The sequence below is a fragment of the Sinocyclocheilus rhinocerous genome, unplaced genomic scaffold (assembly GCF_001515625.1).
Source record: "Sinocyclocheilus rhinocerous isolate Xijiao unplaced genomic scaffold, SAMN03320098_v1.1 scaffold1041, whole genome shotgun sequence".
NCBI lineage: Eukaryota > Metazoa > Chordata > Actinopteri > Cypriniformes > Cyprinidae > Sinocyclocheilus > Sinocyclocheilus rhinocerous.
In genome coordinates, this window is record NW_015637595.1 from 8,634 (window position 1) to 25,106 (window position 16,473).

General features: G+C 31.3%; 1 protein-coding gene across 1 annotated transcript in view; it reads left to right on the forward strand.

Annotated features, from left to right (window-relative positions):
- The window catches only part of LOC107749232 (SH3 domain-containing RING finger protein 3-like), a 62,953-nt gene that overhangs the window by 4,570 nt on the left and 41,910 nt on the right, over window positions 1-16,473 (forward strand). Inside the window, exon 2 of the mRNA XM_016564326.1 lies at window positions 15,693-15,968. Within this exon, the coding sequence (XP_016419812.1) occupies window positions 15,693-15,968 (276 nt within the window). The remainder of the gene's footprint in view (window positions 1-15,692; window positions 15,969-16,473) is intronic.

Genomic DNA, 16,473 nt, shown 5'->3' on the forward strand with positions numbered 1-16,473 from the left:
TATATATATATATATATACACACACATAATGTATGTGTGTGTGCTGTGTATATTTATTATGTATATATATATAAAGACATTTTAAAGTTTTTTAGAAATGTGAAATTTAGAATTTTTTTTTTAATTCGAATGTGAATGTAACTCCCTATGTACAACAATTTAAACCGAAAAGTACTTTCACACCAGTAGTTCATAATCATTCAGTGAACACTTTCTGTAGACTTGTAGAAAATGATGTGGAAAAATTATTACAAGAACCTAGTGATGAATTGTACAAGAAAAGGAATTTAACAAGAGTGCAAAGAGAAGCTTTATCAGCATTAATAAATGATCCGACATTGACTATTCAACGAGCAGATAAAGGTGGAGGGATAGTGGTTATGAATACTAATACATACGTTGAGAAAATAAAAGGGATGTTACATGATGAGACATTTTATAAGAAACTTGTATTTAACCCGACTGAGTCCTATAAAAAACAAATTGACCAAGTTTTACAAATAGGATTAGACAGGAAATGGATTAATGAACAAGAATTAAAATATTTAAAAAATGAATATCCTAGGATTCCGGTGTTATACACTTTACCTAAAATTCATAAATCGTTAGAAGATCCTCCAATGCGACCAATTGTCTCAGGGAATGGGTCATTGACAGAAACCTTATCTAAATTTCTTGATTCTTTGATTCAACCGATAGTGAAAAAACTGCCATCCTATTTAAAAGACACCACTGATTTTTTGAATAAATTGAATCAAATTCCTTGCATAAGTATGACGGATTGGCTTGTAACACTTGATGTCACTTCACTTTACACTAATATACCTCATGAAGTAGGCTTGGATGGCTTGGATGTTTACTGTAAAGATGATGACAGCAGAGTACCATCACAATATATAGTGGACCTTACAACATTTACAACATTCAAGAACTATTTTTTATTTGAGCGAGATTTCTATTTGCAAGTACAAGGTACAGCAATGGGCACTCCAATAGCACCAAATTATGCGAATTTATTTATGGGTAAATTTGAACAAGATCATGTCTATAATAACAATCCATTTCAGCCAAATATTAAGGTTTGGATGCGATATATAGATGACTGTTTTATGATTTGGTCAGGTTCTGAACAGGAATTAGAATTATTTGTATCTTTCATTAATTCGAAAATTCCATCAATCAAATTTACAATGGAAAAAAGTTGTGATACGATAAATTTTTTAGATGTGAAAGTAACCAAGATCAATGAGTCATTACATACAATGGTATTTCGAAAATCAACTGATAAAAACACAATATTATCCGTTGACAGTTATCATCCAGCTCCTTTAAAACATAGTTTACCGATTAGTCAATTGCATAGATTAAAACGTAATTGTAGTACAACACATGAATTTGATGAACAAGTAAAATTGCTATTTCAACGATTTCGTTCTAAAGGGTATCCACAAAGCTGGTTAAATAATGCATTAGATAAGGTTAATAAATTGAATAGACATGATCTTTTGAAAATAGATAAGCCCATTAAAAAACAAAGAACATTTTCAGTAAATTGTTCCTTGACATACAATGAGCATAGTAATATAATAAAATCAATCATTCATAAATATTGGTACATATTATCATCTGATGAATCTCTAAATGAGAAATTTCAATATCGTCCATCATTCACTTTTAAAAGATCACGAAATCTATCAGATATGATGGTAAACTCGGATGTAGTAAGGAGGAAAAAGTCTGCTTATATACAAGGCTGTTTCCCGTGTAGAAACTGTGCCGCTTGCAAAAATTTGGTCAAGTGTAAAGAGTTTATATGTCCAGTAACACGGAAATGTTTTAAAATCACATCTTGTATTACCTGTTCAACTCGTAATGTGATCTATATATTAAAATGTCCCTGTCAAAAGATATATATAGGAAAATCTTTGCATCAGTTGAAATTACGAATTAATGAACATAAATCTAGTATACGACGACAAGACATAACCTCTCCAGTAGCGAGACATTTTAACGAATTGGGACATGATATCAAGCAATTGGAATGTATAGGAATGGAGGAAGTTTTTGGGTCACGTAGAGGAGGTAATATAAATAAAGAACTATTGAAACGAGAAGCATTTTGGATTCATAAACTTAAATCACTGAACCCAAATGGTATGAATGAGGAATTAGATCTTTCTGTCTTTCTTTAATGAACTATGGTTGAACGTATTCATTTTTAATATTTTATATAATAAATTGAGTATTTACAGTGTGAAAACCAATGATAGTTTATGACGATGTATTTCTGATGTTCTTAATTATTGAATTTTCCATTGTTATACAATTTAAAGTTAATTGGTGGAGTAGATATTGATGATTGATAGGATAAACTATAAGTTTGTATAATGGTGATAAATATGTGATCCTAAACAACTATTGTTTTAGTCACGGGTATATTGTGAGGTGTACTAGTGGATGTGACGGTTTGTGTTGGATATATATATGTAAATTGTCCAGGGTTTAAGTGGAAATGATTTAATGATTGTGGTAATTGAACATTGGCTAATTAATGTTGACGTCAATATAATTAGTGATTTGAAAAGTGGGTGGAGGGATTGAATTGCTTTACACACTGAGGAAGGCTTTGAGCCGAAACGTTTGTGTCTTTTCCCATCAGTAATGAATGTAAAATAAAAGAAAAAAGAAGATTGTTCTCGTGAGTGCGGATCATAATTTCCTATACTAAGTAACTCAACAGATTGACGCACCAAAATAAAAAGATCAAGTAACGCTAGAGCGCAGTGCAAACGACGTTGTTAAACTATATATAAAGACACACACATACAGCATATATTTGGAAAATATTTACATGTATATATTTATATTCATATAAATTAAAGCATATATAAATATAATTAATATATAAACGTAACATATTTTTCTTAAATATATACATGCATGTGTTTGTATTTATATATACATAATAAATATACACATATATACATGCATGTGTGTGTATTTATATATGCATAATAAATATACACAGCACACACACATATATTATGTAAACAAAAACTTTTATTTTGGATGCGATTAATCGCGATTAATAGTTTGACAGCACTAATATATATATATATATATATTCAGATACATTTATGGAAGAAGAAAGAGGTAGCATATTTTAGATAAATATGTTTATATTTATTTTAAAATATGCTATCTCTTTCCTTATTTCAGAATTTCTTATTCCATAATTAATATAAACATGCTTATTTACATATTTAGTCAAACCAGTTTGGAACAACAAAAGCGGGAGTAAATTAACTAAATATTAAATGCATAATTAATTGAACTAATCCTCTCCAGCTCTCCTGTTGGTTCAGTATCAGCCTTCATTGTCTCTTCAGACGCTGATATCAGGAAGATGAGTGACCCATTCAGTGCTAATCCACTGTGAACAAGAAAAGAAACACTTGTCGTATGTTCTTTGAGTCTATTAGAGCCAGTGACTCTCAATTAAACAAGCCAACAGGTTGTAATGAAGTGTTGAATTAACAGGCTCCAGGCTAAATATACTGACGTCTGGTTAATTAAACACGAGGCTGTGGCTGGAGAACCACAGCAGACACTCATTAATGAACAGGTGCTGTATGATCCATCTGAAGGGACGTTCATCGCGCTTGTGTTTCCTTAAACATCAGATACTCGCATCTGAAACAAGCTCATATCTGCTTCTGGCACAACTTCATTTGTGGAGAATCGTTTAGTTGCTGAATTCCTGGTGAAGAACTAAACAACCCATAATCCAACCAGAAGAGATGCTGTTGCCATGGAAACAGGAATCATGATTTAAAAACTTGAGTTTTTGTATTCATAGAATACCTGAATGAGCTTATTTAAATTCAGTCAGATGTCAAAGTGGACATATATAGGCATATTTACTGTATAATAGTTTATCATTTAAATGTATTATCAATATATACACTACTGGTAAAAAGTTTGAAATAATTACAAAATCAAAAATAAAGTTAAAATTGTGAAATATTATTACAATGTAAAGCAGCTGTTTTCTATGTGAATATCTGTTAAACTGTAATTTATTTCTGTGATGCGCAGCTGTATTTTCAGCATCATTACTCCAGTCTTCAGTGTCACATGATCTTCAGAAATCATTCTAATATGCTGATTTACTGCTCAAGAAACATTATTATTATTATCAATGTTGAAAACAGTCGTGCTGCTCAATATTTTTGAGGAAATTGTGATGCATTTTATTTTTCAGGATTCACAGAAGAATATAAAGTTAAAAAGAACAGCATTTATTTAAAATAGAAATCTTTTCTAACAATATACACTAACGTTCAAAAGTTTGGGGTCTGTACATTTTATTCTTTCTGTGCTGCACAATATTTTTGAGGAAATTGTGATGCATTTTATTTTTCAGGATTCACAGATGAATAGAAAGTGCAAAAGAACAGCATTTATTTAAAATTTGTAACATTATTAATGTCTTTACTGTCACTTTTGATTCATTTAATGCTTCCTTGATGAATAAAAGTATTATTTTTTACTCTTTAATCATACTTACCCAAATTAGTGTATTACTGTTTCCACAAAAAATGTTTCTTGAGCAGCAAACCAGCATATTATAACGATTAAATTCAGCTTTGATCACAGTAATAAATTACATTTTACTTCATATTCACATTTACAAAACTATTTTAAATTGCAATAATATTTCACAATTTTTACAGTAATTTTGATCAAATAACACAGCAGATCTCAGTCTGCTGATGTGGATGTGTAGAATCTGAGCTGTAGGTAGTAGATGTGTTTGTTCACTCTGTGACAGAGCTTTATTTAGGTCAAGGTGATCCTGCATTTATCTAGAGCAGCTCGTCCGATCTACATGCAGCTGAGCAGAAATTCTCATTCATCATCTTGAAAATATCTGGCAGTATGAAGATCATTTTACTGCAGTAAAATGATTAGAGCAACTATCAGTAGTTTGAACTGTTTTGTCAATCATATGATAAATCAAATTTGCCTTTATCTTTTGACATATATGAGGTCTTTGTACCATTAAAACATCCTGTAAGTTTCATAGCTTAATGCGGTGTCCGCATTATTGCATTTATTTAATCAACAGCTACACACACACACACACACACACACACACAATATATATACTGTATACAGTATATACTGTATATATATGTAATTTTCATTTTTCATATTGTTACAATATATTTATATTGCCTTAATGTCACATGAAATCTCCAAATTAATGTAGAAACAACATAAAGATTCCATTTTAAATATGTGTTTAATAGCATCTTTTTACTAAGAAGCTTTAATGAAGGTCATTGTCACTGATACCAATACTGGTACTGAAGTCTCTGTTAAATGCATTTCCCCCTCAATTTTAGCCATTAATTATAGCCATTCAACATTACAGTATATTTGACAGCCATTATTTATTTTTTAACATTTAATAGGCTTTGAAAAATATAACTTTTAATTTAAGTGAACTTAAAATAAACTATACGTAACCTATACATTTTTATATATATAAACTTTAAATTGAATATAGGTTTATCTTTATTCAAGCTACAAAAGTTAATCAGCGAACAGAGAAGTGAGGGATTTCTCTTTTTCTTTTTTTCTGTGATTTCTATCAATGGAAATGAAATGAAAATGAAGTGCTGTCTCTTTAAAACCTGACGCACATGACGTGGATGTGACACAAATTTCAACTGTTAACGCTCATTTAGGCTTTTTAAAACTCATTTAAGACTGTTTATGAGGTCACCCACCAAAAATGGCCATTTTGACATGGTTTTGTGTGTTTTTGTTCTTTAAAGTGTGAAAGAGATCTCGCTGCGCTACTGCGGTGCTGTCTGAACATGTATCATAATATCGATGAATCGGTATACTCCTGAATTGAATCGTATCGAAAATACGTAATCGTATCGGCAAATATCGTAACGCTGGGTATGAGAATCGACGTTTGAGTTTTTTCTCTTTTTCTTTGCTTTTAAATAGCACCGTGCGCATTTTACTTTCACTTTCAAATACGTGGCAATTCGGTGTCAGCTGCTTGAATCCATTTTATGCAACAACAAAATACAACGTCAAACTCACTTAGCCAATATATTAATCATAGAACTTTTATTAACAAAAGCATTATAATGACTTATACTGTGAGCTTTAGCCATCGGTGCACTTGAGCAGAGTTTCTCAGGAGCTTTGCAGGAGGTTTCTTGAAGCATCAGTTCTTCTGGATTGAGTCTGTCTCAGTTTGTTCTGTTTCTTCATGTGACTCCAGACAGACTGATGATGATCAGATCACATCTCTGTGTGCAGCACTAACATATATCTCACTGCATTATTACAATTAATGGCAAAATGAATGTTTGGAAATGTAAACTGATATTTCCTACTGACACACTACAGCAAAAAATAGAAATAACTGACTTTTAACCATTTTTAGCTGCTGGAAATACTAGTGTTGTAATCATTTTGGCCACCACTGTAATTACTGGCCAAACTCTTCTCAGAGAGGATAAAGGAGGCCGAGATCGAGGTCCGCTCGGTGTGATCTAACGCTCCCTCAGCTGCTGTTTGTTCTCATCTCATTACAGTGGTGTGTGTTTGTAGCGCGCCTGATGATTGCGCTCTGCTGCCGCGGCTCTGGGGCTCATGCTTGTCATCATCGATGATGTTTTTAGTGCATGTTTCTGTGGCACAGCGGCAGTAAATATCGTGCTGGCGCTCCTCAGACTCGGTCACACAGCGTCACAGAAGAAGAATGAGCGTTTAATGAAGAATGTGCGTCCACAGGGCGCCATAAATCCACACGAACACCGCTGAGATCTGCTCAGTATTAACGACGCGAGCGTCTGTTGAGCTGCGTTGAGATGCGCCGCGTGAAACACGAACGAACGCGATGACGCTCTGAACCTCTCGCACTGCAGATGAGTCTCTGCTTTGTGTCCATCGCTGCTTTTGCAGTTTTGTATGGAAGGCCAGATGCATTTAAGGCGTATTATACGTATATTTCACACGGTAAATACGTATTGTTTGTGCGCTGATTTTAACATGCATTTAACATGTGAAATACATGTATAATATGCGTTAAATACACGTATTTTACGTGTTAAAATTTATGTGTTTTTGAACCATTTGGCCTTCCATAGTTTTGATGTACCTGTAGAGTAATAAAGCTCATGTCATTCACGTGTGTAAACTGCATGTTGTATTTCTGACAGCTGATTTGCACAGTTTGTTAATATCTGGTTTTACATTTGACTGTTTTACACTGAATATCAATGCTTTATTGTAACATAAATAAAGAAATGCAGCAGATCAGTTTGATTGACTCGTGATTGTGATTTGAGCCTATTTTTCTATATTGTGTATTTTATCTTATTTTTTATATTTTAGATGGCACTTATTTTAGTTTTTATATTTTGTTTTTAATATTACACACTTATATTTTAGATTTTTATATATTTATTTAAATTTAATGCATTATTAATTGTATATTTTAAATTACAAATAAATGGTAGAATTTTATTTTTATATTAATTTGTATTTGATTTGATTTTTATTTATTGTATATTTTTTTATTTTTTTTATATTTTATATTGCATTTATTATTTTCCATTATTTTCATTTATATCTTATAATTCTCATATTTTATTTTATTTATTATTTTTGTATATTTTATTTTAGATTTTTATTATGTTTCATATTTTGGATTACTTTATTATTTTTACATTTATATAATTTTTATTGTAATTTTCATGTATCATATTTTTATATTAAATTTACATTTGATTTTATTTGTTATTTATTGTGTGTGTGTGTGTGTGTGTGTGTGTGTGTGAGAGAGAGAGAGAGAGAGAGATTTTATTTGTTTGGTAAATATCTGATTGGACACATGGTTTTTCATATATTTGATGAAGTCCAGCACAGATAAAGTGTGAATTCTGAGGCTGTGTTTCTCGATTTTGTCTCGTCCAGATGTTGTTCTGAGAGCCAGCACAACGTTCCAGAGCGCTGATGTTTTCCAGCTGTGAGCTGCAGTGTGTTTAACATGAGGACAAGATGTTGGGCTGATGCAGTCATGATCATGTGACCGTGTGATGATGACGTGTGTGTGTGTGTGTGTGTGTGAGAGAGTGTGTGTGTGTGTGTGTGTGTGTGAGTGTGTATGTGCTTCCTCAGTCTAAATGCACCTGTTGTGTGTTTTTCCTGCAGTTTTAGAATCAGAGCGGTGATTATGTGCTGTGATTTAGTCATTGTCAGTGTTTTATTATGCAGCGCTCGTGTTTTCACTATATCTCGTGTGTGATGATGATGATCAGCGTCTGTTCACGTGTTCTTCAGCTCCAGACCTTTGTGATGGATGTTATGATGAAATACTCAAACTAAATACAGTCCTGCTGTCAGAATGCTGTAAATCAGACACGCAGATGCTTTATTTCATGCTGGTCGTGTTTTATTACTCATTCATTTAAACACTGGAACTGATTGACTGTTGTTTACAGTTTGTTTCTGCAGGATTTTACCTTCATAAAGCATTCGAGTTAGATGCATATAAAATTATAAAAAATGCATTGTTTTTAGTAAGGGACTAAAACTTTGCAAATGCTTTAAGACACTGAAAATACATATCTTTTTTTTCCAGATTTTTTGACAGTTATGTTTAAGAGATATAACCATTTAAAAAAAAAATTTTGTGTTTGGGTCATTTTGACCTTTGTTGATGAACATGAATATGTGTGCCTATTGATGAACCACTGCAGCATGAAAAACTGATCACTTTTTTCATCTAAAAGTAAAGGTTTATACAAGTAATTTTGAAAACTTTTCGGAGTAATATTTATGTTGTTTTGAGATAAAAAAAAAATATGTTGGTTTCATAAATTGCACTTATTTTTATTTTATTTTATTTTAGTATTTTCATATTTTATTAATATTATACATTTATATATATATATTTTTGTTTTTGTATATCGTATAATTTGTTTTATTATATTTAATTTTACATTTAAATTATAATTACATTATATAATTATATTATTTTATATTAGATTTATAGTAGATTTGATTTTGTTATTGTATTTTTGTATTTTATTTTTGATTTGTATTATTTTTTTTAATTAGATTATTTTTTTCTTGTTTATATTTATTACATTTATGTGAGTTTATTCCATTATAATTTCCATGCATATTTAATATTTTATGTTAGATGTATATTTTAATCCATTTTTTGTTTTTATCATCTTTGCATTAAACTCTAAACTATAGAGTGAAGCATCACTGCAGCATTATTTCCGTATGTCCTTGTATGCACCTGATATTGTTGTTATTGCTGTGTTGTTGTTAAAGGCTGATGTAAGCGTCAGTCTCTCCTTCACTTCCTGTGGCCTTTAGTCCGTGTTGAATTTTTAATTATGAAAATGTGTGTGAAATATTTTGAATTGAAATATTCACAGCTTAAATAAACAACTATATTAAAATTCAGGACCTAAAAACGCAAGCCCTGAAAATACAAGGCATTAAAATGCAAGCACTGTTCATTCAATGCATTATTTTTTCAGTTAGTGCAATTCAACATGCTTTTTTGTTTCAAAGACATTTGTCATTAATTTTCTTCCATCGGCCTGTAGACACTGACGAGCCGCACAGCTTTACTACTGGTGTATTTTAGTTTAGAGCCACAATCAAAGTTTAGTGGTTATTTGATCTTAATGCATCACAATACAGAGCACAGAATGCCTAGAAACAGAAGAGCGTCATTCACAACTGAACTGCTTTTTAAGTGCAAACAGGACAGAATTGCAATTTTACTGTATTTCTCATATTATATTTTTTATATTATAAGATATATATCACTTTATTATTTGTGTTTTTTTTTATATATTTTTTCGTTTCATTTTATTTTTACATATTATATTTTTATTTAATTTTCTACAAACTTAAATTTTAAATGTAAGGAAGTAGAACTAAAATGAATTTCAATTCAAAGAAATTTAGATGAGTGTAATTTGTTTCAAATTGCCTTCAATTTTAATAGATGATTTGACAGAAGATAGATTATTGAAATGCCACCTATATAAATTTGTATTTACTTTAAATTTTTTATAATTTTTTATTTAATAATAAATATATTTTTTATGTTTTATATAATAATAAATCATTCGTTTTTATTTATAAATATATTTTTTATGTTTTATATAATAATAAATCATTCGTTTTTATTTATTTATTTATTTATTTATTTATTTATTTATCTATTTATTTATTATTATTTTTTGTTTTATTTTTATTTTTATTTTGTTAATTCAGAGTGGCAGATTTTATTTATTTGTTTATTTATTTATTTAGACTTTCAATTCAGTAAATTCCCCTTGCTGTCAATTTCAGTTCAAATTCCAGTTGAGTTTCCTGTGTGTTTTGCCCAGTTCTGTTCACATTCACACTCATGATTTAAGTGAATCTGGTTGTCAGTCAATGCAGGTGTATTGACGATCACTCACAGATCACGGCTTTATGGCTTCATTTCAGGCCTTTTTGCAGATTTATTGCGATGCACTTGTTAATACAGCATGTGTGAGGAGAGTTATGGAGGCTTTATGTGTGTTGGTATGGTGTTTTGGATCATTGAACGTGTGTGTGTGTGTGTGTGTGTGTGTGTGTTTGAGTTTGTAGTGTAGTGTAGTGTAGGTTGTTTTCCGGCACGAGTCCAACAGAGAGAAATAGAGCTGCAGCGAATGACTCCAACGCTCAATTCATGCATCTCTGTAGGATTCTCTTCATCTGATCACACACACACACACACACACACGCAGTCGCCCACGTCAGACGCTCATCCAAACACACGGATCTGTTCTCAGAGCCGTTGCGTGTGCTATATGTGTGTGTCAGGACACTGATTACATTTCAAATTTGATGTTTTTTTGTTGAAATAACTATGTTTCTTAATTTTTTTCTTATCAGTTTTGTATATTAGGGTTGTGTGTTACACCTAATGTTGTTAAATTAATGTGTATTGCATTATTTCAGTTTCACGTGGGTTACCATGATGGTGTTTAGTGTTTGTGCACCTTCTATATATGTTATTATTTAAAAGCTGCTTGTGATGGGCTTTGGTTCATCATGTGACTCTCATCACCACCTGCATTTGGTGGTTATCAGTGTATTACAAAGGTACAAAACAGATTTCAATACTTCAATAGGTTGGTATATTAACATTATATCAGTTAATGAAATTACGGTATTTAACTGTAAATTTAAGTTAAAACCGTAAAACCTAAAAATTACGGTATTTAAATGTAAATTTAAGTTAAAACCGTAAAACCTAAAATGTTGCTACCGTATTTTTTACGGTAAAATTCTGGCAACCACAGCTGCTGTTTTTTTACTGTAAATTGTACAGAATTGGCAGACGGAGACAGACGTGCAGTCATCATAAAACTGAAGCAGTGACAGATTGTGATGTTTATCTGAGTGTAACTGGTTATTGAAAAGAAAATATGTAGGCGGCGTTTGGCTCTGTGCATCAGTTAGTTGATTGGATGTTGAGAATGTGGGTGTGGCTCTCATAGGTGTATGCAAATAAGTGTGAGCTGCAGGGGCGGAGTTTGAGTAATACACCATTACAAGATCTAGTTTTGAAATTCTGAGTAGACACTACAAACAATTAAAACATTTGCACTGATGAATATGTTTACAATAAGATCTATAACATGCATTTACAAAATAGAAATTTATATTCATTACTGCCAATCAAAAGTTTGGATCAATTACGTTGTTTTAATGTTTCTGAAAGAAGTATCTTCTGCTCACCGAGGCTGCATTTATTTGATTAAAAATACGGTAAAAATTGTGAAATATTATTCGAATGTAAAACAGCTGTTTTCTATGTGAATATCTGTTAAACTGTAATGTATTTCTGTGATGCTCAGCTGTATTTTCAGCATCATTACTCCAGTCTTCAGAGTCACATGATCTTCAGAAATCAGTATAATATGCTGATTTGCTGCTCAAGAAACATTTCTGATTATTATCAATGTTGAAAACACTTGTGCTGCACAATATTTTTGTGGAAACCGTGATTTCAGGATTCACAGATGAATAGAAAGTTCAAAAGAACAGCATTTATTTTAATTCGAAATCTTTTGGAACATTATACATGTCTTTACTGCCACTTTTGATCAATTTAATGCGTCCTTGCTTAATAAAAGTCTTAGTTAAATTTCTTTTTATTAATGTTAAGCTGCAAAAAAAACTTTTGACCAGTAGTGTAATTGCTATTGCTTATATGCTGTTAAATAATGAATGAATAAACACTTTTTGATGCACTTTATGGTTTGATTTGACAAGACAGTAATTTGAGTGTCAATTTATAAATTTTTGACTTTTAAAGTTGCATTGTGTTCAGTTTTATCCAAAGCGCCTTACGTTGCATTAAAGTTATTATATGTTCTCATGCATTGCCTGGGAATTGAACCCCTGTCAGTCCAGGGCATATAAACAGTACATCAGAGTCTCTGATTAATGAGGAGTTTCTCTGACATATAATAATGCATTAAAGCTCATCCGCAGTGATCTGTGGTTTAAGTCACAGTAAATCACGGTCATGAAGCTGCGTCACTGTTAAAACGCTTGCAGTGATGCTGCGGAGCTCAAATAAGCCTGTAAACTGATTGTGTTGAATGGAATAAGCTGTCTTCATTTCTTTGGGAAGCTGGTGTCTGGTTAATCCCGTCTGGATGTGGCGTTCCGGGCCACTCGAGGAAAGAAAAGCCCTCAGAGAGTCAGATTTCATTAAAAACTCACTGAACATGGTCTCACGTCGCAGTCGAGAGTCGCTTGATGTTCATTCAGAGCTTTAATTCACGTGTAATTGTGTCTTTGTTTTCAGCGGTGACTATCGCTTATTAAACTAATATTATTCGTAATAGAATAAAAAAGTTAATCCATCCATTAAAACCCAGTTTACGGTCTCATTATTGAATTAGTCCCATATATGAGTTATAAATGACTGTACTAGTGAAGATAAAGCATGTTTTGTATGAAGATCGTCTCATGCCAGTTTGTTTTTCTTCTGACCTGAACATTTAAATCACTTCTATATTAACGGAGTCATTTGTCACTTTAAACAGATGACCTATTTCCGTTTGATTACACATTCATTTTCTCCTCGTTATTAATGTTTAATATTCTGACATGATGTCTCCATTGTATTCCACTCATCTGACTACTAACTAGTTCCTGACCAGAGGACCAAACCATCACTAGAATAGAATCTAAAATACAATCATCGTTGTGTTTGAACAGTTTCTTCAGCGTCATAATCACTTGTTTGCACAACTACCTGCCTGCCTGAACATGAATCATATTTCATCTAAATATCAAACTGATTAGCACACGGCTTCATATTCTTAAATCAAGAGCTCATAATTACATAGAAGTGGCTCAGTATGTGAATTCATTAAACATGAGTAATTTAGAGGACTGTAATTGTTCTTTACAGGTTCAGTCAGTCATTAAAACATGAAAACATGAACAATGAAATGATATATATATATATATATATATATATATATATAGTATATTATATATATAATATACAGTATATATACATTGAACAAAATTATAAACGCAACACTTTTGTTTTTGCCCCCATTTTTCATGAGATGTTTGGGATGCTCTGGATCGGCGGATATTTGAGAGAAATAGGCCTTTTGTGTACATAGAAAAAGTCTTAGATCTTTGAGTTCAGCTCATGAAAAATGGGCAAAAACAAAAGTGTTGCGTTTATAATTTTGTTCAGTGTATATACTGACAAGCCCTGTGATTCGTTCAAACCCAATTATTTATTCAGAAATAAATCAAGTGACTCTTTTTTGAGTGAGTCATTGAATCATTCACTGAACTTAGCGTTTAAAATGCTGATTCATTAAAGAACGAATCAAGTGACTGGTTTAATGAATGAGTCATTGAATCATTCATTCAAATGATTCATTTAAAATTGACAATTTATTCTGAAATTAAAAAAGCAATTGTTTTTATGATTGAATCATTGTATTGTTCAGTGAACTGATTAGTAGAAAACGCTGATGCATTAAAGAATGAATCAAATGATTGTTTTTACGATTGAATCATTGAATCATTCGTTCAAACGATACATTCAAACCTGATGATTTATTCAGAAACGAATCAAGTGGCTGGTTTTATGAGTGATTCATTGAAACATTCACTGAACTGTTTTGTTTAAAAAGCTGATTAATGAAAGAACAAATCAAGGGACTGTCATTCATTCAAGCGATTCATTCAAAACCTTTTGGAACAAGTTTGGTTTGTTAGTGTTTGACTCATGTATTTACAGTCTACATTATTCATTATTGCATTAAAGCAATAAGCCACTCAAGTCAGGTTTTACAGTGATTTTACCAGGTTAATGGCTCATAATCAGGACTATCAGAGAGACTTTCAGGGGTTTAGTGTTTGTTTTTGATTTATTAATCATTTAAAACTGTTTCAAGAGTCTGTGTTTGAGTCGACAGTACAGATGATGGTAGAAATCTGTGATCTGTGAGGTTTGACACATATATACATGTATAATGTTTATATTTTATATATTTTTATTAGTGCTGTCAAACGATTAATCGCGATTAATCACATCCAAAATAAAAGTTTTTGTTTACATAATATATGTGTGTGTACTGTGTATATTTATTATGCATATATAAATACACACACATGCATGTATATATTTAAGAAAAAATGTTACGTTTATGTGTTAAATATATTTATATAGGATATAATTTATATGAATATAAATATATTCACGTAAATACATGTAAATATACGCTGTATTATTATTATGCATAAATTATATGCATATATTATGTAAACAAAAACTTTTATTTTGAATGCGATTAATCGTTTGACAGCACTAATTTTTATATGATATGTTATCTATATTATATTATATATTATAAAGTTTTAGTCATTTTCTTGTGTATTTTTTGTCATTATTATTAATTTTATTTTTATGTGTAGTGTTTGTTGTTTTAGTTTTTAGATGTGAAATACTATTATCATTTCTGTTTATATTTTGAACTTTTATATTTTTATATTTATATTATATTTATATTGTTAGATATTTTTGTATTTTATATTTTTTAATTGATTTTATATTTTAAAGTTTTAGTCATTTTGTTGTGTTTTTGTCATTATCATTTTTTAATAATATCTCTGTGTAGTCTTTGTTGTAGTTTGTATAATTGATATACTATTATAGTTTTTGTTTATATTTTGAATTAAGATTTTTTTGTCTTTTTTTACATTTCTTTTTTATATTTTATGGTTTGTCATTTTGTTGTGGGTTTCTGTCATTTTTATAGTTTTTTATATTTCTATATAGTTTTTTTTTTGTTATTTAGTTTTAGCTATATACCTAACAAAAATGGGCAGTTATAAACTAGTTTCATTAAAAACTTAACAAAAATAAGAAATGTTTGCCCTGGAAACTAACTGAAGTTTTTAATATTTTACATTATTTTAATTAATGGGTTTTTGTTAACGATAAAAGCCTTGCACTAGTGCTAAAAACTTCTTATGTTTGTCAAAGGGTGAAAAAAACGGAGTTTCTGACCGCAGTCTCTTGTCTTTGTCTTTGCGTCTTCCAGAACGTTCCTCAGCTGCCGTGTGGAAAAGCCCTTTACAGCTACGAGGGCAAAGAAGCGGGCGACCTGAAGTTCAGCAAAGGTGATATCATCATCCTGCGGCGGAAGGTGGACGAGAACTGGTTCCACGGCGAGCTAAACGGCAGCCACGGATTCCTTCCGGTGAGCTACATCCAGTGCATCCGACCGCTGTCCCAGACGCCGCCGCAGGGGAAAGCACTCTACGACTTCGAGGTCAAAGACAAAGACCAGGACAAAGACTGCCTGACCTTCACTAAGGTACAAACTTCTGTCTGCTGAGTGCTGACCAGATCACTGACTGCTTCCAGGCTAAGATTGAAGTCTCTTCTGCTCACCAAGGCTGCATTTATTTGATAAAAAATACAGTAAAATAAGTATTCCTGTGATCAAAGCTGTATTTTCAGCATCATTACTTCAGTGTGACATGATCTTCAGAAATCATTCTAATATGCTGATTATTAGAAACATTTCTGATTATTATCAATGTTGAAAACAGCTGTGCTGCACAATATTTCACGGAAACCGTGATGCGTTTAATTTTTCAGGATTCACAGATGAATAGAAAGTTCAAAAGAACAGCATTTATTTGAAATAGAAACCTTTTGCAACATTAGAAATGTCTTTACTGTCACTTTTGATCAATTTAATGCATCCTTGATGAATGAAAGTATTTATTTTTCTCATTTTTCTCATTTTTTTTTCAACTTTTCTCATTTTCATTTAGTTTAAGTTGAAGAACTAAAATAACTAAAACTACAAAAAA